This window comes from Lithobates pipiens, unplaced genomic scaffold (assembly GCF_037356315.1).
Source record: "Lithobates pipiens isolate NorthernLeopardFrog02 unplaced genomic scaffold, aLitPip1_a1.2 Scaffold_27, whole genome shotgun sequence".
Taxonomy (NCBI): domain Eukaryota; kingdom Metazoa; phylum Chordata; class Amphibia; order Anura; family Ranidae; genus Lithobates; species Lithobates pipiens.
In genome coordinates, this window is record NW_027507788.1 from 225,450,283 (window position 1) to 225,473,752 (window position 23,470).

At 47.9% G+C, this 23,470-nt stretch overlaps 1 protein-coding gene and 1 long non-coding RNA gene across 4 annotated transcripts in view; both read left to right on the forward strand.

Annotated features, from left to right (window-relative positions):
* Nucleotides 1–14,643, forward strand: part of LOC143934576 (uncharacterized) — a 152,410-nt gene extending 137,767 nt beyond the window's left edge. For all 3 annotated transcript variants that reach the window (XM_077458317.1, XM_077458314.1, XM_077458316.1), the window contains 3 exons: nt 113–349; nt 6,297–6,453; nt 9,062–14,643. In XM_077458317.1, coding sequence (XP_077314443.1) covers nt 113–349; nt 6,297–6,453; nt 9,062–9,235 — 568 coding nt within the window. In that variant the 3' untranslated portion in view covers nt 9,236–14,643. The remainder of the gene's footprint in view (nt 1–112; nt 350–6,296; nt 6,454–9,061) is intronic.
* Nucleotides 14,644–14,844: 201 nt separating this feature from the next.
* On the forward strand, nt 14,845–20,361 carry LOC143934577 (uncharacterized). The gene is made up of 2 exons (XR_013263307.1): nt 14,845–16,407; nt 19,986–20,361. It is a non-coding gene; the product is annotated as an uncharacterized LOC143934577 (long non-coding RNA).
* Nucleotides 20,362–23,470: the final 3,109 nt, after the last annotated feature.

Consider the following 23,470-nt stretch of genomic DNA (forward strand, 5'->3'; position numbering starts at 1 on the left):
TGTTGCCCCTGTGTGAATGGGCTCTGAGTGTATATGTGCATGTTGTATACATGGATGTGTCTATAGATTTCAGTTATGTTTTTATGTTTATTTTGTTTGTTTGTTTTTTTAGAACCACATTGATGAGTCTCCCCGGAACCAATACTGACTATACTGTAATCATGGCAGCTTATGGGGATAATTCATTTTCCACTCTCCTGCCAGCGACTGACCCGATATATCCGGATGGTGCCGTGTATATTTCTGTGGGTATTCCAGATCTGGATTTTAATATTTTTAAAACCAAAGTGCTGAGAATTTTCGTCTCTTCCGAAGAATCCAACACCCCACAGGATCTGCTACTGGATGGGTAAGTACATAGAATCATGCGCTGTGTAAATAGGACACATATGAAAGCATAATATATACAGCATCTCACAAAAGTAAGTACACCCCTCACATTTGTGTAAATCTTCTCTTCTCTCTTTTCACGTGACAACACTGAAGAAATGACACTTGTCTACAATGTAAAGTAGTGAGTGTACAGCTTGTATAACAGTGTAAATTTCCTGTCCCCTCAAAATAACTCAACACACAGCCATTAATGTCTAAACCGCTGGCAACAAAAGTCAGTACACCCCCTAAGTGAAAATCTCTAAATTGGGGTCCAATTAGCCATTTTCCCTCCCCGGTGTCATGTGACCCGTTAGTGTTACAAGGTCTCAGGTGTGAATGGGGAGCAGGTGTGTTAAATTTGGTGTTATCGCTCTCACTCTCTCATACTGGTCACTGGAAGTTCAACATGGCACCTCATGGCAAAGAACTCTCTGAGGATCTGAAAAAAAAAGAATTGTTGCTCTACATAAAGATGGCCTAGGCTATAAGAAGATTGCCAAGACCCTGAAACTGAGCTGCAGCACGGTGGCCAAGACCATACAGCGGTATAACGGGACAGGTTCCCCTCAGAACAGGCCTCGCCATGGTCCACCAAAGAAGTTGAGGTCACGTGCTCAGCGTCATATCCAGAGGTTGTCTTTGGGAAATAGATGTATGAGTGCTGCCAGCATTGCTGCAGAGGTTGTAGGGGTGGGGGGTCAGCCTGTTAGTGCTCAGACCATACGCCGCACACTGCATCAAATTGGTCTGCATGGCTGTCATCCCAGAAGGAAGCCTCTTCTAAAGATGATGCACAAGAAAGACCACAAACAGTTTGCTGAAGACAAGCAGACTAAGGAGATGGATTACTGGAACCATGTCCTGTGGTCTGATGAGACCAAGATAAAGGTATTTGGTGTCAGATGGTGACAAGCGTGTGTGGGGGCAACCAGGTGAGGAGGACAAAGACAAGTGTGTCTTGTCTACAGTCAGGCATGGTGGTGGGGGTGCCATGGTCTGGGGCTGCATGAGTGCTGCCGGCACTGGGGGGCTACAGATCATTGAGGGGACCATGAATGCCAACATGTACTGTGACATACTGAAGCAGAGCATGATCCCCTCCCTTCAGAGACTGGGCCGCAGGGCAGTATTCCAACATGATAACCACCCCAAACACACCTCCAACACCACCACTGCCTTGCTAAAGAAGCTGAGGGTAAAGGTGATGGACTGGCCAAGCATGTCTCCAGACCTAAACCCTATTGATCATCTGTGGGACATCCTCACATGGAAGGTGGAGGAGCGCAAGGTCTCCAACATCCACCAGCTCTGTGATGTCATCATGGGGGAGGGGAAGAGGACTCCAGTGACAACCTGTGAAGCTCTGGTGACCTCCATGTCCAAGAGGGTGAAGGCAGTGCTGGAAAATACTGGCGGCCACACAAAATATTGACACTTTGGGCCCAATTTGGAGATTTTCACTTAGGGGTGTACTGACTTTTGCTGCCAGCGGTTTAGACATTAATGGCTGTGTGTTGAGTTATTTTGAGGGGACAGGAAATGTATACAAACTGTACACTCACTACTTTATATTCACTACTTTGCCAGTGTATCCTTACCTACTTTGCTAAAAAAAAAAAAAAGCGTGCAGTTTTTTGGAGCTCAATAGCTCAAGCTGAAATTTACACACAGATGTGTCCAAGTAGTGTCTCCTCCCCCTCTCCTCCCTCCCTGCTTGGTTGTTCATTTGACTCTATGTGAAGTCTCAATTAGATCCCTGGCTCACATTAAAGCGATTTGGCATGCGGTTTGACATGTCAAATCGCATGCCTAAACAGCAGCAATTGCCGGCAATGGCGCCACCCAAATGGGCACGGTGCCACACACGATTCCCAAAACTAGTTTCTGTGCTACTTTTGGCGACTTCGGTTATGATTTCCATAGACATCTATGGGGAAACCTGCACAGATGTCTCTGAAATCGCAGCCCAAAGTCGGGACATGCCGGAATGAAATCGTGCGACTTTAGTGGCATTTGTCATTTCGGATAATTCGTAACTTTGGATAAATTCGCATTCATTACGCTCATTATCAGCCAAACCTGAAAAGAGATTCCAATACCTCCAAATCATAAGAGATTCATGCAGCATAAAATACTCTCCATGATCTCAGCAGCAGCCTGGCTTCCTACTAAGGCGAGGTTCACATTGATGCAAGCCACGTTTTTGCACAGGCCTGGCAAGTCCATTCGTTAAAATGGGCTCCCGTGCTTCCTGAACCGAAAAAGGTAAAAGGTTCTGGAATCGCAGCCCATGCGACAATGGCAAATGCAGTGCGGTTCCCAGGGCCGGGAGTGATTTCCAGTACATGCCGCGTTGCCATTACCCCAGGTTTACACCTTTGCAAGCTATGACCAAGCACCAGTAAGACCCCTTTCACACTGGGGCGGTGCGGGCATTAGTGGTAAAGCTGTTGTAGCGGCGTTTTTCGGCCGCTAGCCAGGCGCTTTTAACCCCCCACTATCACCCGAAGAAAGGGTTAATAGCGCCCGTGTTGTGGCGCTGCTGAATCGCTTTGCAGGCGCTTTGGCACAGCTGTCCATTCATTTCAATGGGCTGCCCCGAAGATGCCGCTCGCAGGACTTTTTTTCACACTGGGGTGGCTTGGGAGGCGCTTTTCAGGGGCTTTACAGGCACTATTTTTATTGTTACATGCCTGAAAAGTTCCCCCAGTGGCAGCTGGTACTCAATTTTTTTTGGGGGGGTGAGTGCAAAAAAATTTTGAAAAAAAATAATGAATTGCAGCCACTGTGCCATAAAACACTGCCACTGTGCCATAAAACACTGCCACTGTGCCCATCAAATGCTGCCACTGTGCCCATCAAATGCTGCAACCCACTATGCCATCAATTGCAGCCACTGTGCCATCAAATGCTGCCACTGTGCCCATTAAACAATGCCACTCTACTATCAAATGCTGCCAGTGTGCCCATTAAATTCTGCCAGTGTGCCCTTGAATGCCCCTAGAGTGACCCCCACCCCGGTCACCGTCTGTCCAGCATTTACCCTGTCTTGGTTGGGCAGCGGGTGACGGCAACGAGCGCGGTCCTGCATGATTCTCCTGATGTCCTCTTCTCCAGTCCTCTCCTCCTGATAGGCGTCCAATCACATCGCCTTTCGTTTCAGCCAATCAGGTGACAGGTAACAGACCCGAGTACCGTATTGGCGGAGAGGCAGTTTAGTGTTAGGAAAGCGAATATTCATTTGCTTTCCTAACACAGCATGGCGCTTGCAGGTCACCTTTTTTGACGCCTATTAGATTCTATGGCTCTAATCAGGTGCTTCAAAAACATTCCCCGAAAAGGTTACGGGCACCTGAATAGGGGGGGCAGCGCTGGCCATAGATAGATTCATGCAATGCGTGAATCTATCTATTGGTGATAGAGGGGGTGGCTGGAGAGAGGGGGTGGCGTCTTTGCGCCCTTATGAACGCACTACCACTGAGTGCCCCAGTGTGAAAGGGGTCTAAGGGTTTGAAACGCGTGAGATAAAGCCGATATTTGTACCTCCATTTGCTCTATGGACTGTTTTTACACCAATAAAAGGTAATTGCATTGGAGTGCGGCTGTCCAGAGCGTTTATATTTTGCACAGTCATTGCATGCAAAGCAAGTACCCTCTCTATGTGCAGGGGAGGTGTAGCAGTGGGGTTTATCACCTGTATTCACACCTATTCAACCATGCGTGCCACCTTCTGCGCAGGCACAAATGCCTGTTCATTTGAATGAGCCGCCGTGCCCCGCCACATGCAGGAAATAAGTCCCTGCGCTACTTTGGAAATTGCAGGCTGCATGGGAACAGCGGATACAGCCTGGTTCCCAGTGTGGGGTGCGATTTTGAGTGTGGGCGGCATGCCATTAGGATTATTGGCATCCGCACGTGGGTCCTGGGCTTCACTCAGGGCTGGTGCAAGGATTTTTGGCACCCTAGGCGATACCTAATTTTGCCACCCCCTCGGCTCCACCCCTGACTCCACCCCCTTTCCCCTGCCTCATGTAAAGCCTATCTTTTTAATGAAGCGCCCACCAAATGCAGCCTCACCAGCGCCCATCAAATGCAGCTTCACCAGCGCCCATCAAATGCAGCTTCACCAGCGCCCATCAAATGCAGCTTCACCAGCGCCCATCAAATGCAGCTTCACCAGCGCCCATCAAATGCAGCTTGACCAGCGCCCATCAAATGCAGCTTCACCAGCGCCCACCAAATGCAGCCTCACCAGCGCCCATCAAATGCAGCCTCACCAGCGCCCATCAAATGCAGCTTCACCAGCGCCCATCAAATGCAGCTTCACCAGCGCCCATCAAATGCAGCTTCACCAGCGCCCATCAAATGCAGCTTCACCAGCGCCCATCAAATGCAGCTTCACCAGCGCCCATCAAATGCAGCTTCACCAGCGCCCATCAAATGCAGCTTCACCAGCGCCCATCAAATGCAGTTTCACCAGCGCCCATCAAATACAAATTCACCAGTGCCCATTAATTCAGTCTCACCAGCGCCCATCAAATTCAGTCTCACGAGCGCCCATCGAATGCAGCCTCACGAGCGCCCATCGAATGCAGCCTCACGAGCGCCCATCGAATGCAGCCTCACGAGCGCCCATCGAATGCAGCCTCACGAGCGCCCATCGAATGCAGCCTCACGAGCGCCCATCGAATGCAGCCTCACGAGCGCCCATGAAATGCAGCCTCACAAGCGCCCATGAAATGCAGCCTCACCAGTGCCCATGAAATTCAGCCTCACTAGTGCCCATTAATGAATGTTTACTTGCTTACATTCATTCGGTTGGGAGTTGGGACACAGACAGTCCTCTGCCACCGCTGCGCCTCTGACACTATGTGTGAACGGAGCGGTGGCTGCCTGCTGATGCTGAGACTTAGTTGCTTGCTGCAGAGAGAAGACAGTAGGAAAACCATTGACTGGGCGCCCTAGACAGCTGCCTAGTTTTCCTAATGGTAGCAACGGCCCTGGTTTCACTGTGTGGGTGGCAGCAGCTGCGGGAATTTTGTGTGAGTCGCGCAGTGGCACCACCTGCACAGGTGTGACCCTAGCCTTAGGATTGTGCAAAAATCCTACCAAGCAGTGTAGAATGAGCGGCGCTAAATACTCAGCGAATATGCTAATAATACACAATCTCAACTCAAATGTATCCAATAAAGTATATACATAACATAAATAACAGCCTATCTAGCCTTAGGATTAATGGCACCCGCACACATCTCCGCAGCGGGAGCCATCTGTAGAGATATGAACCTAGCCATAGCGGCTCCCTGTAGCACCCCATGGCTCAACTATATCGCTTCCAAAAAATGCTTGTCGCTCGAGAGAAAACAAACCAACCTCCATGGCTCTATATCAGGGATCTGCAATTAGCAGACCTCCAGCTGTTGCAGAACTACAAGTCCCATGAGGCATAACAAGACTGACAGCCACAAGCATGACACCCAGAGGGAGAGAGGCATGATGGGAATTGTAGTTTTGCAACAGCTGGAGGTCCGCTAATTGCATATCCTTGCTCTATATCATCCAGAAAACGAGGTTTATTAAAATCTATAAGGTGGTCACAAACATAAGGGTGTATCAGACATCAAAATCGGCATCACCCCCCGTCCAGCGACATGCTCAGTGATTTCATGAATTGGCTCCGCCCAATACGTTTCGTGCCAAAACATGTTTTCAGGGGATAGAGATAGCACACTTATTGTTGGTTGTAATTTGCACATTTATAATAGAAGGAATGTGAAGTAATTAGGAATTCAGATAATAATAATTACTCCACGTTATTTATTGTCAATCTATAATATTTAGCAGAATCCTTTTTTTTAGCATAATTTTTGCATAAAAGATGACAGTAACTAAAAGTTTTTATTTTTTTTCTTCTTGTTCAGATGCCCAACAATAAACCAGACCACTGACATAGTGACTGTAATCTCCAATGGAATCGGCAATGAATCTCGGTTCATAATAAAAAATCTTCAGTTTCCCAATTTAGTGGGGTTCAGGCTGTCTGCTGATGTTATTCTCTGCACAGATAACTGCACTTCGGTAAGACCTGACATTGCTTTGGATGATGTATGATTTCATATCTGAAATACATTTTCTTATGCTAAATCTGTAAGAAACAGCAGCTAATCAAAGCAGATTGCAGTCTGCCTTTAAATAGAACATAACCAGTAGTAGAACAGCGGCGTCCACTCCATAAGGGTCGCATGGGCGACGCCCCCCTAATCTCCATGTGCCCAGCCCCTGATCTCCATGCGGGACGCCGGACGCATGGATTTCAATGTGTTTTTTTTTTCCGAAGCACATGATTAGAGCCTGAGGCTCTAATTGGCTTCAAAAGGGTTGGTCTTTGGGTGTAGTGCTCTGCGCCCCGATCCCACCCACTTGTGTGACATTCGCGAATCAATATTCGCTATTGTCTTCATCCTTCTCCCCCTGGGCAATCAAGAAGCGGGTCTTAAAGGGGTTGTAAAGGTATTTCACCTTAATGCAGCAGCCCTCCCCCCGAGTCCCCCTTTTACTTACCTGAGCCCCGTCATTCCTGCAACGGGAACGAGCAAACCAGCTGCGGCCGATGTCTAGTGTCCTGCTTGGATAGATTGATAGCAGCGCAGCCACTGGCTCCCACTGCTTTCAATGAAATCCAATGTCGTGGGCAGGCCCGGATTGGTCATAGGGCCAACCAGGCACTTGCCAGGTCGGCCGCCGGGGCCGCCAGGCTGCAAGTCCTTGCAGGGCCCAAGGCTTGAGCTTGCACCGCTCATCCAGCCTCTCCACGGCTGCCAGTTAAGCTCAGCCATCGGTGCCGGGAGGGAGGAGCTAGATGAGAAGCCTTCAGCCTCTCCCCACGGCCGCACCATATAGGTCAGCCGTTGGTGCTGGGGGAGGAGCCAGAGCCGACACCTTGGAGCCAGTCTTCTGCCCAGAAGTGCCGGAACCGAAAACGTGAGTTCAGCCCCCCCTGTAGACTGGATAGGAGGAGCGGTGGGGGCGGCTGCATATAGAACAATCATTTTCTCCATCTTCCTCCTGCAGTATCGGAATGCCTGCGAGAGGTAGAGGAGAAGCATTCCGAGACTGCAAGAGGAAGATGGGGAGAATTTTTCTTCTATATGCAGCCGCCCCCACTGCTCCTCCTATCCTGCTTTTCTCTGCTGCTCTCCACTGCACCCATACTCTCTGCCACCCCAGTGCTCTCTGCTGCACCCCCGTGCTCTCTGCTGCACCCCCATGCTCTCCACCTCCGCCCCGTTCTCTCCACCTCCGTCCCGTGCTCTCTGCTGCAACCCTGTGCTCTCCACATCACCCCCACACTCTCCGCTCCCCCCTGCTCTCCGTTGCCCCCCATGCTCTCTGCCAGCCCCCCTGTGCTCTCCTCATCCCCCCATGCTCTTTGCCGCCCTCCCTGAGCTCTCCCCCTCCCTCCATGCTCTGCGCCACCCTCTCTGTTCTCCTCTTCCTCCCTGTGCTCTCTGCCTCTCCCCTGTGCTCTCTGCCTCTCCCCTGTGCTCTCTGCCTCTCCCCTGTGCTCTCCTCTTCCTCCCTGTGCTCTCCTCTTCCTCCCCCCTGTGCTCTCTGCCTCTCCCCTGTGCTCTCTGCCTCTCCCCTGTGCTCTCCTCTTTCTCCCTGTGCTCTCCTCTTTCTCCCTGTGCTCTCCTCTTCCTCCCTGTGCTCTCTGCCTCTCCCCTGTGCTCTCTGCCTCTCCCCTGTGCTCTCCTCTTCCTCCCTGTGCTCTCCTCTTCCTCCCTGTGCTCTCTGCCTCTCCCCTGTGCTCTCTGACTCTCCCCTGTGCTCTCTGCCTCTCCCCTGTGCTCTCTGCCTCTCCCCTGTGCTCTCTGACTCTCCCCTGTGCTCTCTGACTCTCCCCTGTGCTCTCTGACTCTCCCCTGTGCTCTCTGACTCTCCCCTGTGCTCTCTGACTCTCCCCTGTGCTCTCCTCTTTCTCCCTTTGCTCTCTGCCTCTCCCCTGTGCTCTCTGCCTCTCCCCTGTGCTCTCCTCTTCCTCCCTGTGCTCTCTGCCTCTCCCCTGTGCTCTCCTCTTCCTCCCTGTGTTCTCTGCCTCTCCCTTGTGCTCTCGCCCCACCCTATGTTCTCAAGGTTCTTCCATGTGCTCTCCAACCCCCCATGCTCTTTCCTGGTCCCACCTCACCCCCCCACCCACACCTCTGCTGCCTCCGGCACCCGCGTCATTGGATTTCATTGAGAGCAGCGGGAGCCAATGGCTGTGCTGCTATCAATCTATCCAATCAGGACACGAGACACATGCCGGAACTGGTGTGCTCGTTCCTGCCGTGCAATTTTTCAGAGGCCCGGTAAGTATAAGGGGGTTTGGGGGCGCTGCTGCATTAAAAAAATGTTTTTCACCTTAATGTATTAAGGTGAAAAACGGCGAGGGCTTACAACCCCTTTAAGACTGGATTGGCCGGGAGGAGAAGCGACCAGATTGGCCGGGAGGAGAAGCAACCAGATTGGCCGGGGAAGTCGAAGCAGCTAGCGACCTAGATGGGGTAAGTCCTGGGGAGAGGGGGGGTGGACGGTCGAGCAAAGGGGGAGTTGTTAGGGCAGTTTGTTTGCCACCCCCCCCCCCAAAAAAAAAAATGGAGCACCAGTCGCCACTGTAGTAGAGTCTGATAAACATATGTACTTACAGGGCTGCAGCTCCCAAACCCAATCAACAGACCCTCAGGGCAACATATCTACTGTCAGCATCTTTTTAAGAACAAGTAAGATTTTCTTTTATTACCACTTTTTTAATAGTATAAAAAGTATATATGAGAATGTTGTTCCAATGTATGTGTTTAGTTTGGCTGGTGTTTTATATTGACTTGTTACATTGTATAGAATTGATAGATCATCGACTTGTTACATTGTATAGAATTGATAGATCATCGACTTGTTACATTGTATAGAATTGATAGATCATCGACTTGTTACATTGTATAGAATTGATAGATCATCGTCTTGTTACATTGTATAGAATTGATAGATCATCGTCTTGTTACATTGTATAGAATTGATAGATCATCGACTTGTTACATTGTATAGAATTGATAGATCATCGTCTTGTTACATTGTATAGAATTGATAAATCATCGTCTTGTTACATTGTATAGAATTGATAGATCATCGACTTGTTACATTGTATAGAATTGAAATATCATCGTCTTGTTACATTGTATAGAATTGATAGATCAGCGTCTTGTTACATTGTATAGAATTGATAGATCAGCGTCTTGTTACATTGTACACATTCGATAGGTCATTTAATCATTTTCCATATGCACACATTATATAGCTACATATAATATATATCAGACATACTTTTTCTTAGTGTTTCTATATACTGTGGAATACATGCACTGCTATTTTACCACCAGTAAAACGTGTCTTCTGCACCACAACACTGACATACATTACACATTACAATTTTGCACACTAAAACATATAAAAATACACAAGGAGAGAAAGTATTTTGCTTATCATCTAATAAAGCACCACATCCCTTGAAAGATAATTAGAAATTTGAAGATTGGGATTTTTAAGGTGCAAAATCGTTTATAAAAAGGTAGAAATTTATTAGAATATTAAAAACAAACATACAAAGGGTAAGTATTGATATTACAGTACTAATGCATGTGCTAACTGATTTCATCTCTACATGTTTCGCCTTGGTAATTGGCTTCTTCAGGAGAATTTAATTGATATCAGGCACAGTGAGCACTAGAAGTAAAAATAATTTTTAGATATAAAATATTAATAATAATGAATATTAATTTAGATATAAAAATACACATTTACTAATCTTTTTAAAAACACTGGAACTTTACATTGATTTCTTAAAAATCACAGAACAACAACATAAATGTATTTATTTATTTTTTAAATGAAAGTTTAATTTATTTCCTAATGTTATTAAAGCAGAAAAAAAGTCATACGTAGCTTGGAGGAAATTAAACTGCCTTTCTGTCCTTGGTGAGTACATATTCGATGGAGCAGAGGTCCTCCTAAGCACATACACAATGGACGAAACTTGCTCCATGGGTGGCTCTGTTGGCACCTCCCACCCTAACATCCTTCAGTTTGAAAAATCAAAGAAGCTAGACATAAACTTGTTGGTCAAACAGCAGCTGCGTCCAATCAGACGCTGCCGCTGCTGGAGTATTCTGACATCTCCCAGCACCAGCTGTTAATATAATCGCTGCAAAAAAAAGAGATTTGTCCGTCCGGGGCTGTATGGCATGGATTGAGAATCTGTTACCTTTTCTCAGCTCTCAGGCTGAATAAAAAGAATGGAACTGTGTATGGCCAGCTTTAGGCTCGGTTTCCACTGCAGTGATCCCATTGTCGTGCGACTTTCATGCAACACTAGAGACTTAAGGGACTCAAAGTGGCATTAAGCCCGGGTTCACACTGAGCTGCGGGAATGAAGCCGCGCGAGTTCAGTGATTTCACTCCCGCATCTCAGTCCCGATTTTGGCCACGATTTCAAAGACATCTGTGCAGGTTTCTGCACAGGTGTCAATGGAAATCCCACCCCGAAATCGCAAAAAGTAGTACAGGAACGACTTTTTGAAATTGGTGCGACACCGCAAATGAAACGTCGCACCAATTAGGACTGTGCCATTGCCGGCAATTGCTGCCAATTTGACATGTCAAATCGCACCAATGTGAACCAGGGCTCAAGGAGTTGTAAAGTCAGAAATTTTTTTTTTATTTGAATGCATTCTATGTATTAATATAAAAAGCCTTCTGTGTGTAGCAGCCTCCCCCGCGCCCTCTAATACTTACCTGAGCCCCATCTCTCTCCAGCGATGTCCACGAGTGTCTCTCCCTCCTGATTGGCTGAGACACAGCAGCAGCACCATTGGCTCCAGCTGCTGTTAATCAAAGTCCGTCAGCCGATCAGGAGAGAAAGGGGGCGGGGCCGGGTCTGTGCTCCCTGTCTGATTGGACACAGGGAGCTGTGACTGGGCTTGGGTGCCCCTATAGGGAGCTGCTTGCTGTGGGGGGCACTCAACAGGAAGGAGGGAGGCCCCCCCAGGAGCACCAAAGAGGAAGATCCAGGCTGCTTTGTGCAAATCCACTGCAACAGAGCAAGTCAGTATAACATGTTTGTTATTTTTTATTTTTTTTAAAAACAAGAATCGCAGGAACATTTTTTGTAGTTGCTGCGACTTGAGCTGCATTGATTGGAACAGCTGCAATTGAAATAAATGTGTTTTTGACTTGCCATGCGACTTTATGTGCAGCTGTATTAAGTCGCAGTAGTGTGGACCGGGGCTTAGTGTTGGTTGTCGCCATCTCAGCTGCCATTGTGGTAGAACACTGCCTGAAAAGGATGTGTGCCAACCATTGGGCATTGAGACATTTAGGAGTTTTGTGCCTCTTGTACACTGGGAGGTTATCCAAAGACCATAAAACTTCTTTGGCCACAAAAGAAACCATTTACAAAATGTAGGTGCGATATGCCAGGTACGGTAAGGGCAGTGGCGGCCACTCCATACGGGGCCCACGGGCGCTGCCCCCCCCCATCCATGCGTCTGGCCCCCTAATCAATGTGCGGGGCGCCGGACACATGTATTTCAATGGGGGACTTTTTTTTTTGAAGCACATGATTAGAGCCTGAGGCTCTAATTGGCCTCAAACAAGGGTGGGGTCGGGGCGCAGGGCACTGCGCCCCCGAGCCCACCCAGTTGTAGGACAACAGCGAATTAATATTGGCTATTATCCTCCTGCTTCTTCTCCTGGTCAATCAGGAAGCGGGAGGAGCGCGATTGGTTGAGAGGAGAAGCGATCGCATTGGCTGGTAGGGGAGATCTGGAAGATGGCCGCTGTCATCTCTCTGCTCGGCATCACTGCCCGGAGCGATCTCCCTGCTCGGTATCGCGGCCCGGAGCAATCTCCCTGCTCGGCAACGTGGCCCGCAGCGATCTCCCTGCTCGGCATCGCGGCCCGCAGTGAACTCTCTGCTCGGCATCGCCGCCCGGAGCCATCTCTCTGCTCGGCATCGCCGCCCGGAGCCATCTCTCTGCTCGGCATCGCCGCCCGGAGCCAACTCTCTGCTCGGCATCGCCGTCCCGGAGCCATCTCTCTGCTCGGCATCGCCGCCCGGAGCCATCTCTCTGCTCGGCATCGCCGCCCGGAGCCATCTCTCTGCTCGGCATCGCCGCCCGGAGCCATCTCTCTGCTCGGCATCGCCGCCCGGAGCCATCTCTCTGCTCGGCATCGCCGCCCGGAGCCATCTCTCTGCTCGGCATCGCCGCCCGGAGCCAACTCTCTGCTCGGCATCGCCGCCCGACTGGGTAAGTACCACCAACCGGGGTGGAGGTCGGGTGGTCTGTTTGCCGCCCCCGGGGGTGGGGGTGTTGAGTGGTTTGTTTGCCAACCCCCTTCCCCCTGGCTGGAGCACCAGCCACCACTGGGTAAGGGTGCTGGCATAACTCAACTATTCACCAGCCAATGGTCATTTCCATCACCAAGGTGGCTGAGTGCTCAGTATCAGTAGGCTGAGCAAAAGTTGTACTTTGCAGCAGATCATTGAGGACCTCCATCACCACACTATGGAGGGTCTTCATTTCTCTAGCACCAGGTTAGAGTGCTAAGAGGTCAACCCACTTGGGGGGGGAAGTCCGGTGGCTTTGGAGTCATCATCCATCCATCGGCACCATTCCACAATGGGGAGCGTTCCATTCCATCGGTGTCCAGGTCATGTATGAATGAATGACTACAAACATCGGCTTCTCAGGCAGATTTCACCTCCTTCAAAACTCTGTAATATAAATTCCAAAAGGGACAAAAGGGCCACATGTCTGATAAATGGATGGTGGGTAAGTCATATTCTTTGAAATATGCTTTTTTTTATCTTGGTGTGCACATTATTGTTGTTCTTTCTTTTTTACTTTTATTATGATAAACTTTGTCCATATCCCGATGTATTGACATAATAGACAGACCCTCGCAGTGCTTATCAGATATGGTGCCCGCCATGATTGCCACTTGTGTGGTCCTACATGGTGCCGGCCCTAAGGAAATGTGGATGTGACATGTGCCAATGATTTCCCTCCAGAAGGAGATGAGATTTCTAGATGCTTTTTTGAGAAACCGATAAAAAGAGGCCGTCAGGTAAGAGAACATCTCAACCGTTCCGTTTTGATTGTATTACATTTAGTGTTTACCTACCTACCTACCTACCTCCTATAAAACTATCCCTCATTGCTTTCTCTCTATCAGGAATGCAACAATAATCACATCAAATCCCTTTTATTTATTTTCTACATTTCCCCCTATTACATTAGGGTGTGCATCCCAAAGCTAAAACATCCACCCCCCGCTTTGTCTGCAGCCTCCGCTTCACTGCACAGTGAATGAATAGGAAGTGCTCTGTGAGAGGCTTCCTGTTCATTCACACACAGAAGAATAGTAAACAGTATACTATGCTTCAGGTATTAATGAACATAGTGAGTGACTGTGTTTACTGTGTTCATTTAGAAACGTAAGGTGCTGCTAAATGACATATTTACTAGTCCCTTCCCCCGCTCTCTATCCTTAACCTTCTCCGCAAGAGCTGTAGGAGAGGAAGGAAACCAGCAGAATTTTGCTAAATAATAATACAGTGGAACCTTAGGTTTACGAGTAACGCGGTTTCACAAGCGTTTTGAAAGACGAGAAAAACTTAAAAAATCCTGAATCTTGAAAAGGAGCAGGATTCAAGCCAATGGGGTGTGCAGTACAGAGGTGTGGGGGGTGCCGGTGACACTTGGAACGGTTTGGAAATACTCGGAAACACTTGGAAATACTCAGTTCCCGAGGGTTTCCGAGTTCAGCCGAGCTATCCCCGAGTATTTCCGAGTCTCTCCGGCACCCCCCACCTCTGGCCACATGCGGTATTGCATGCAATAGAAGTCAATACGGAACTAATTATCTTCATTTCCATTGACTTCTATGGGGAAACTCGCTTTGATATGCGAGTGCTTTGGATTACAAGCATCCTCCTGGAACAGATTATACTCGTAATCAAAGGTTCCACTGTAATAATAATAATAAAAAATGCATCTATATTGAGCAATAAAAAACTGCATTTACTTTTTATTTTTTTGCATTGGAGCCTGCAAAGTATTGCGACCACATTTTGTGTGAGCCACGCTCTGGCTCCTGAAGATTATTCCTGCGGCTGCAGGTCCATACGTCAGTACAGACCTTCAGTCATGGGGCTGGGGGGGGGGGAGAGTATGAATGGACTAGGAGTGTGGTGATGTCACTGTACTTGTGCTTCATTGAGAACTATGGGTGGTGGGTGGGACTTAAAGTGGAGTTCCACCCAAAAGTGCAAATGAGCGAAAGTTCCACTTTTGGGTGGAACTCCACTTTAAGTCCCACCCACCACCCATAGTTCTCAATGGAGCACAAGTACAGTGACATCACCACACTCCTAGTCCATTCATACTCCCCCCTCCCCCCCCCCCGAGACCCATAACTGAAGGTCTGTACTGAGGTACGGATGTCTGTCTTTGACGGGTATCCTGTTCCCACTTCCGGGAGCCTCAGCCGCGGCCCATGACGTCACGTCTCGGCTCCCTCCTCCTCCCCCTGTTGCCGGGCCAGTAGGAGAGAGGAGCAGAGATTTGCGCATGCGCAGTAGTGTTCCCGGTGTGAAGCTGTAAGGCTACAGTGCCGGGTTCCCTTACCCGCAATGGCGGCGTCAGCACCTGACAGCTGATGGAAATATCAGCTGCGGTGCCGACATCGCTGGACTCCAGGACAGGTTAGTGTCCGATTATTAAAAGTCAGCAACTGCAGTATGTGTAGAGTATGTTTTTTCAGCGGTGGGCGGACCTCCCCTTTAAGTAGCCCATGGAGGACATTTTCTTTTCTTCCGGGTGCAAGAAAAGAAAATCACTTGATTCCCCCATCAACACATTTAGTATTGATGGGGGAGGGGAAGCTGCCTGCAGCGCTATTGTGTTTTGCCGTTGGGTTGGGCTACGGGAAGCCTTCCAGGCTGGCAGAACATAATAATGATTACTGCTGGTGTTCTGGCAGATAGTGTCCTGCCATCATATAGTGTCCGGCCCGTACTGTGCATGCGCAGTACGGGGCAGAAGAAGCTTCGGAAAATCTCCGAAGCTGAATGGCGCCTGCGCCGTGAGTGGAGGTGGTGGCCCCACCATCCAAGCGGACATAGGGTTGTGAAAATTAGAGGGCCCCTCGCGGGCAAGCTGAGCTCGCCACCCTTCGGGCCTGGCCTCGCTGCGCTCGCCATACTTCGGGCTTGGCCTCACTGCGCTCAGCTCTTTTATATTTCAACGCTATGTCCACTTGGATGGTGAGGATAGAACCTGTGCGCAGGCGCCGTTCATCCTCGGCTATTTTCGGAATCTGTGTGTGCTGTGTACTGCGCATGCACAGTACACAGCGGACACTATCCAATGGGGGACCATATATGATAGGACACCGGCGGCTATATTTAATCAAATGTAAAAAAAAATCCAACTGGCTGGTTGTACCCAAGTGGATCGATGGGTAAAATCAGCCTGCCCATACATGGATCAAATCTCAGCCGGTCCCTGCTGAACCAGCTGAATTTCGATCCATCTATGGATAATTACACATTCCTCTGGATGAATGACGTGGCTGTATTGGTGGAGCCATGCATGGCCACACCGAATCTCAAAAAAAATAAAACAAAAAATTCCAAGGCTCAATAACCCTCGGATTCTGTAAAGGAGGGGGCAGTTTGGGGGGTGGGGACTGTGGACCCGTGTTTCATGTTACACCCTCAATATGGTGACCATGAAGCATGGTCAGAAAAGACCAACTTCCCATTTAAACTCCTGTATTCTGTTTTTTATAACATATTTCTTTTATACCTAGAATTAGTGACCTGTGTGATGGAGAATTTCTACACATTCCCTATAATTGGGACGACGGTTTTATCATTCTGGTTTCTCTAAAGATTGCTTTATCACTTGAGTAAAAAAGGAAAAGATGAAGGATACGGTAAACGCTCATTCTTTATTCTTCTGTTGTTTTTTTCCATTTCTTGGATGTAGCTTTTATTTAAACAAAAATTGATTAAAAAAAATGTAAAGATAAAGTAAGTACCTGTTTAAGCCCACATACACATCGGGCATGCGATTTGGCATGCGATTTGACTTCGCGTGCCAAAACGTCGGGTATTGCCAGCAATGGCGCAGTCCCAATCGGTGCGGCGCCGCAACTGATTCCAAAAAGTAGTTCCTGTGCTACTTTTGGGGCTATTGGAATAGAACCCCCGCACAGATGTCTGGCGAATCGCCCCCCCCCCCCCCCCCGAAGTCGCACTGAATTGCCGGTTTGAAATCATGCGACTTCAGCTGAATTTGCATGATTTCAAACCCGCAGCAATGTGAACCCGGGCTGAGGCTCGGATCATACTGAATTTATAAGATATCACACCCAAGTTGGACCATAGTAGTGTACATACGTGTGCTCAGATTATTGCATTAGGGTTTCCATCCCAAAGCTCAAACACACGTGTGTGTAATAAATATACAGTATCTGACAAAAGTAAGTACACCCCTCACATTTGTGTAAATCTTTTCTTCTATCTTTTCATGTGACAACACTGAAGAAATGACACTTGTCTACAATGTAAAGTAGTGAGTGTACAGCTTGTATAACAGTGTAAATTTCCTGTCCCCTCAAAATAACTCAACACACAGCCATTAATGTCTAAACCGCTGGCAACAAAAGTCAGTACACCCCTAAGTGAAAATGTCCAAGTTGGGCCCAAAGTGTTAATATTTTGTGTGGTCGCCATTATTTTCCAGCACTGCCTTCACCCTCTTGGGCATGGAGGTCACCAGAGCTTCACAGGTCACCACTGGAGTCCTCTTCCCCTCCCCCATGATGACATCACAGAGCTGGTGGATGTTGGAGACCTTGCGCTCCTCCACCTTCCGTTTTTGAGGATGTCCCACAGATGATCAATAGGGTTTAGGTCTGGAGACATGCTTGGCCAGTCCATCACCTTTACCCTCAGCTTCTATAGCAAGGCAGTGGTGGTGTTGGAGGTGTGTTTGGGGTGGTTATCATGTTGGAATACTGCCCTGCGGTCCAGTCTCTGAAGGGAGGGGATCATGCTCTGCTTCAGTATGCCACAGTACATGTTGGCATTCATGGTCCCCTCAATGATCTGTAGCCCCCCAGTGCCGGCAGCACTCATGCAGCCCCCAGACCATGACACCCCCACCACCATGCCTGACTGTAGACAAGACACACTTGTCTTTGTCCTCCTCACCTGGTTGCCCCCACACACGCTTGTCACCATCTGACACCAAATACCTTTATCTTGGTCTCGTCAGACCACAGGACATGGTTCCAGTAATCCATCTCCTTAGTCTGCTTGTCTTCAGCAAACTGTTTGTGGTCTTTCTTGTGCATCATCTTTAGAAGAGGCTTCCTTCTGGGACGACAGCCAAGCAGACAGGCATGTGAGGGCAGAGTGCGTCATTCACTATGCAGACCGCGCTGTCGGGTCCAGCACCCGGCCCTGCACACTTCTCAAACTTCCATGTGCAGATGAGTCTGAACAGCCTTCCATCTCCATTGACTAGCACAGGCGGACTGCATGCAGCTCCACACTGCCCTGATCACATGAGGGCTCATTCACCCTATAGGGGCCTCAGTACCCCTGTGAATGTATCCTTGAAGGGGTTGTAAAGGTTCCTGTTTTTTCACCTAATGCATCCTATGCATTAAGATGAAAAAACATCTAATGCTTACTGCAAACCCCCCCCCCACGTTTACTTACCTGAGCCCTTGAAAGTCCTGCGTTGAGAGCACGCTGGATCTCGGCCCGGTATTCTCAGCTCTTCATTGGATAGATTGATAGCAGCGCAGCCATTGGCTTGCGCTTCTGTCAATCAAATCCAATCACGCGGCTATGGACGCCGAATGCAGGACTCGGGAGCACGCCCGCAAGGTAACACCCCGGGAGAGCACTTCTCCCAGGGGGTTATCTGAGAAGGGGAGGAGCTAGGAGAACCACCAAGGGACCCCAGAAAACGCCATTTGGGGCCACACTGTGCAACACAAGCTGCACAGTGGAGGTAAGTATGACATGTTCGTTATTTAAAAAAAAAATCGAACCTTTAGTGTCACTTTAATATTATGTTGATCCCCTCTCAGGACTCTTGCACCCCTGCTAGACAGCTTTGTCACCAAGTGCCCCCCTCACCTGCTGTTTGGACAAAGACAGAGCCGCTGCACATCAATGAGCTGATGCCCATGCTATAAGCCTGGTACACGCTGTCAGCTCCAGTCAGGGCTGCTGTACTAACGATCCGATGTTAGTACACCGATCTGCCCAGTTGAGCTGTTGTGACCTGACAGGGGGGTGGGGTGTGAGATGTGGAATGCCCCCCCCTCACCAGAACACTCTGATCAGTGCTCTCCGCCATTGACTGAGAGCACTGATCGGGAGTCTGTCGGCTGCCACCCTGCAGGCCCCTCCAAAAGTCCCTCCCCCAGTTGGGTCTGTCACATTGATAAACCTTATGTTTTTCTTATTATGTCATGTAAACACGCAGACGGTGTTTCTATGGACTTTGTTGTGATTTTTGGGAATTTTGAGCATTAACTACAATTAGATAGATATGGATAGCTTGTTTTAGGCTGGGCTCACACATGTCCGTTCACGGGTCCGTCCCTGAGGTCCGTCCCTGGGGTCCGTCCCTGGGGTCCGTCCCTGGGGTCTGTCCCTGGGGTCCGTCCCTGGGGTCCATTCACGGGTCCATCCCTGGGGTCCGGTGTGTGTCTATTCACCAGTTCAGGTGGGATTCAGGTCCAAATTTTTGACTAAATTCGCACCCGGACCGGTGAACAGACACACATCGGACCTCTTTTCAATTCGGACCATGGTCACCCGGACATGTGTGAACCAGCTCCATTGAGCCTATAATGCGAATTGGATGTGGGGAAACCCATCCAATTCACCAGTGGCGGCCCGTCCATACAGGGCACGGGGCCCCCCCCCAATCCATGCGCCGCCCCTAATCTACATGCAGGGAGATTGCAATTTTTTTTTATGATTAGGGCCTGACGCTCTAATTGGCTTAAAAAAATTGTGGGCTTGGGGCACAGAGCACTGCACCCTGAGCCCACCCAGTTGTGTGACAATAGCGAATTAATATTCGCTATTGGCTTCCTAATTCTCCTCCCAGCCAATCAGGAAGCAGTCCTGAGTCTTAGGACTACCGGCCAATCAGGTCTCAGGACCCACTTCCTGTTCGGCTGGGAAGAGAAGCAACAGCCGCCGGAGCGAGAAGCAGCACCCCTACCATCTGCCTCCTATGGTAAGGAAGCCTCTGATCGCCTTTCCGTCATTGTCAGTCATCCGCAGGCGGGTTGAATCGCCACCTTCTTGTCCATCTCCCGTGGGGGGCTGGGGGGGGGGGTTGGGAGAATTACCGCCTTTCCGTCTGTCTCCTGGAAAGGGGGGGAGGGGGGTGTCGTTGGTTTGCTGCCACCCCAAAAAATATGGAGCACCAGCCGCCATTGATAATAATGTTAATGTGTTCCATTGTTTCGTCTAGATTCCTATGAAGTTTCTCCCTTTTGATGACAACTATGGACCGGCGTGGAACAATTTTCACAGCTTCCCTTTATCCTCCTCCGGACGGGATTTCTAGAACCTGAACTGAGAAATTATAAATTCCCTGTTGTGGATTAGATGTGATATGTAACCTTTCATATATTACACATGGGGTCCACCAAAACAGTTGCTTGTGTACTCTCACGTCATTACACAAGACACATACTGATACATGGAGTGCCGCTGCAGTTTTATTTCTTTCTACAGAAGGCTGTTAATTCAATTATTGTAATCACAAAGGAATGATTGGCGGTTTTGTACTAAATACTTTTCTTAATTTGTTGTTTCCATTAATAAAAAAGGATTTTTAACATGTAGTCATTATTTTTTTGTGTTTAGTCAGAAAAAAAAAAAAAAGAAAAATGACATGTTATTATTTATCAATCAACATCCCCAAAATATGTTTCTTCCCACCCAATGACGCCACTCCCAGGTCATCTCCCGCCTCGGCTACTGGAACCCCTCCTCATTGGCTTACCTCTACATAATCTATCCCCCCTTCAGCCCATCATGAATGCCGGGCTCATCCACCTCACCAACTGCTCAGTGTCTGCTACCCCTCCATTGGCTGCCACTCACCCAACCAATTAAATCCAAAATACTAAAAATGACTTACAAAGCCAGACATTAACAGGAAATGGGGGGGGGATTAGGGAGAAAAATAAAAAATATGGATGAAAGAACCTTCACATAAAAGACCTCAAGAGAAAAAATGTGTAGGTTCAGTTGGACTTTTTAGGCATAAAAGAAGTTGTAAACACAACCAGTATATTCAAGAGAACTTATCTCTATTTATTATCAAAACAGAAAATATAAACAACCAAAAATAAAAATTTTTTACAAACACAAAGAAATTTTTTCCTCCTTATACATACACATTTAAGACCTAATTGATATCCTATCAGAGGTAATATAGTCCACTCAAAATTTCCAAAAAGGAAAAACAAAATACATATTTATATAAATATAAAATAGAGGATATCAACCATACAGTCGGAAATGACATATGTTCTGGTGCTCTACATGTTTCGCGTCTAATAGATAACGCTTCTTCAGGAGCTGATAATAGTGTTATTTCTTCATAAGGTATGTCCCAAACAGGGAACCCAAGCCAACGAGGAAGGCAGAGAAGTTGACAAAATTTCAAACACCCATTTTTCCAAAAAAAGAAAAAAGGGGGGAGGGTAGAGATTGGATGGTAAATGAAAATATAGGTTTACAAATGGTGGGATCACTTCAACATTGTGTTGAGCCCTAGAGCTTCAAACATACGGTTTTAGTAGGTGTTCATAATATGTAGGTAGCCGGGAGGTAAGTGGTGATAAATACTCTGGGTATCCCCTGAGCTTTAAGTGTAGTGATCCCCTCCAAAAAAATGGCGAGCCAAATTCCCGCTGGGTAGAGAGGGAAGACAAAAGGGGGAACCAAAAAGGCAGACTCTTCAGCCCGTTCGCCCCTATAGTGTTTGTTATTTGTGAAAATTATGGCCGCTAAATTTTTATTTTTGGTTGTTTATATTTTCTGTTTTGATAATAAATAGAGATAAGTTCTCTTGAATATACTGGTTGTGTTTACAACTTCTTTTATGCCTAAAAAGTCCAACTGAACCTACACATTTTTTCTCTTGAGGTCTTTTATGTGAAGGTTCTTTCATCCATATTTTTTATTTTTCTCCCTAACCCCCCCCCCCCCCATTTCCTGTTAATGTCTATATTTACAAAGTGATAACCAGGACGTGGCATTTTGTTTAATTTTTTTAGTGTATCCACAGACACCACCCTGTGATAGATACACATCCTTATTCATTTAAATACTTACAAAGCCATCCACAACTCTGCCCCCAGCTACATCACTAACCAACCTGGTCTTCAAAATACCAACCTAAATGCTCTCTCTTCGTTCCTCCCAAGACCTCCTCCTCCTCCCTCTTCACCTTCTCCCATATTCGCCTCCTAGACTTCACCCAAGCCTCTCCCATCCTTTTGGAATTCCCTACCCCAATCTGTCCAACTATCTCCTACTCTATCCACTTTTTAGGCGAAACCCCCGAAAACGTTTCTCTTCAGAGACACTTCCAGACCTGAAGAAGGGACCACGTCCCCCGCAATATGTAGTCTGTAGCTGTTGGCTTGTGTTTCTGTCTTCTGCTCTTTTGGCTTCAGTGGGTCTCAGATCACCCACCAATCCCAGTGCTGTCCGCACTTGGAGGCCCCAACACCCACCTCTTCCGCCACTTTGTGACATCACTTCCGGGTGATGGGCGCAGCTTCACTCCCCACGGAGAAACTGTCATTCCCAGGTGCCCCGGCCACTCTCATCCACACTGGTGTCCCTGGCTGGACCCTCCACTGCTGCACGAACCCCACCTTGGTTCCCTCCATCCATTTAGCCCAACCACCAGGAACCCCCCCCCCCCCCCCCGAGCCCTGCTGTATGCGCTCCATCTGACAACTCAGCCTGTCCCCAGCCAGCTATCACCCCAGCATCATCTGGTCACTCATGCGGCATCCACCTCCAGCTAACGCGCTTGGGCCAGCCTTGCTGCTCAATGGATGTTCCTTGCATGTCTTGGACTGTTTAAATCAGGGGTGTCCAAACTATGGCCCTCCAGTTGTTCAGGAACTACAATCCCCATCATGCCTAGTCATGTCTTTGAATGTCAGAGTTTTACAATGCCTCATGGGATGTGTAGTTCTGCAACAGCTGGAGGGCCGTAGTTTGGACACCCCTGGTTTAAATAAATAGACATGCTTTTATTCATTCAAGATCGGTTTTATGGCTCTGCTATAGTATAGCTCCGTTTCCCATTTTTGTGTTCCTCTTTTTATCTCACTTGCCCCCCCCCCCCTTCTGGATTGTAAACTCTAAAGAGCAGGACCCTCTGATTCCTTCTCTATTGATTTGTTTTGTAAACGTACAGTCTGCCCCCACATTGTAAAGTGCCGCTCAAACTGTTGGCGCCGTATGAATCCTCTATTATAATAATCATTCTGCTTTAGAACCAGCAGGTGGAGCTGTAGGTTAATTTTCAATTTTTTTTTGACTTTTCATTTGCTTCTTTGATGTAAATCCTGTTGCTTACTGAAATCAATAAAAAAAAAAAAAGATTGGAGAAGAAACTGTGCTACGGTGTATATTATATAAATGATCTCGTGAAGATTAAGTGAAAGCTGCAATTCTATTTTCTACCAAAAATACAAACATAAGTGAAAAGAAGAAAAAAATGTGAACTGCGCTAACCTGTGCTGAATCAATAAATTAAAGAATTAAAGAAGTTAAAGAATGAATTTACCGATTGGGGTCAAACTCCCCCCCCCGCCAAATGTGATTATCCTGAAAAACCACAAAGTGATTACAGAAAGGTGTTTGTACAACCCAAAATTACACCATATGTGAAAACTGGAAATAGACACAAATCAATTGTCT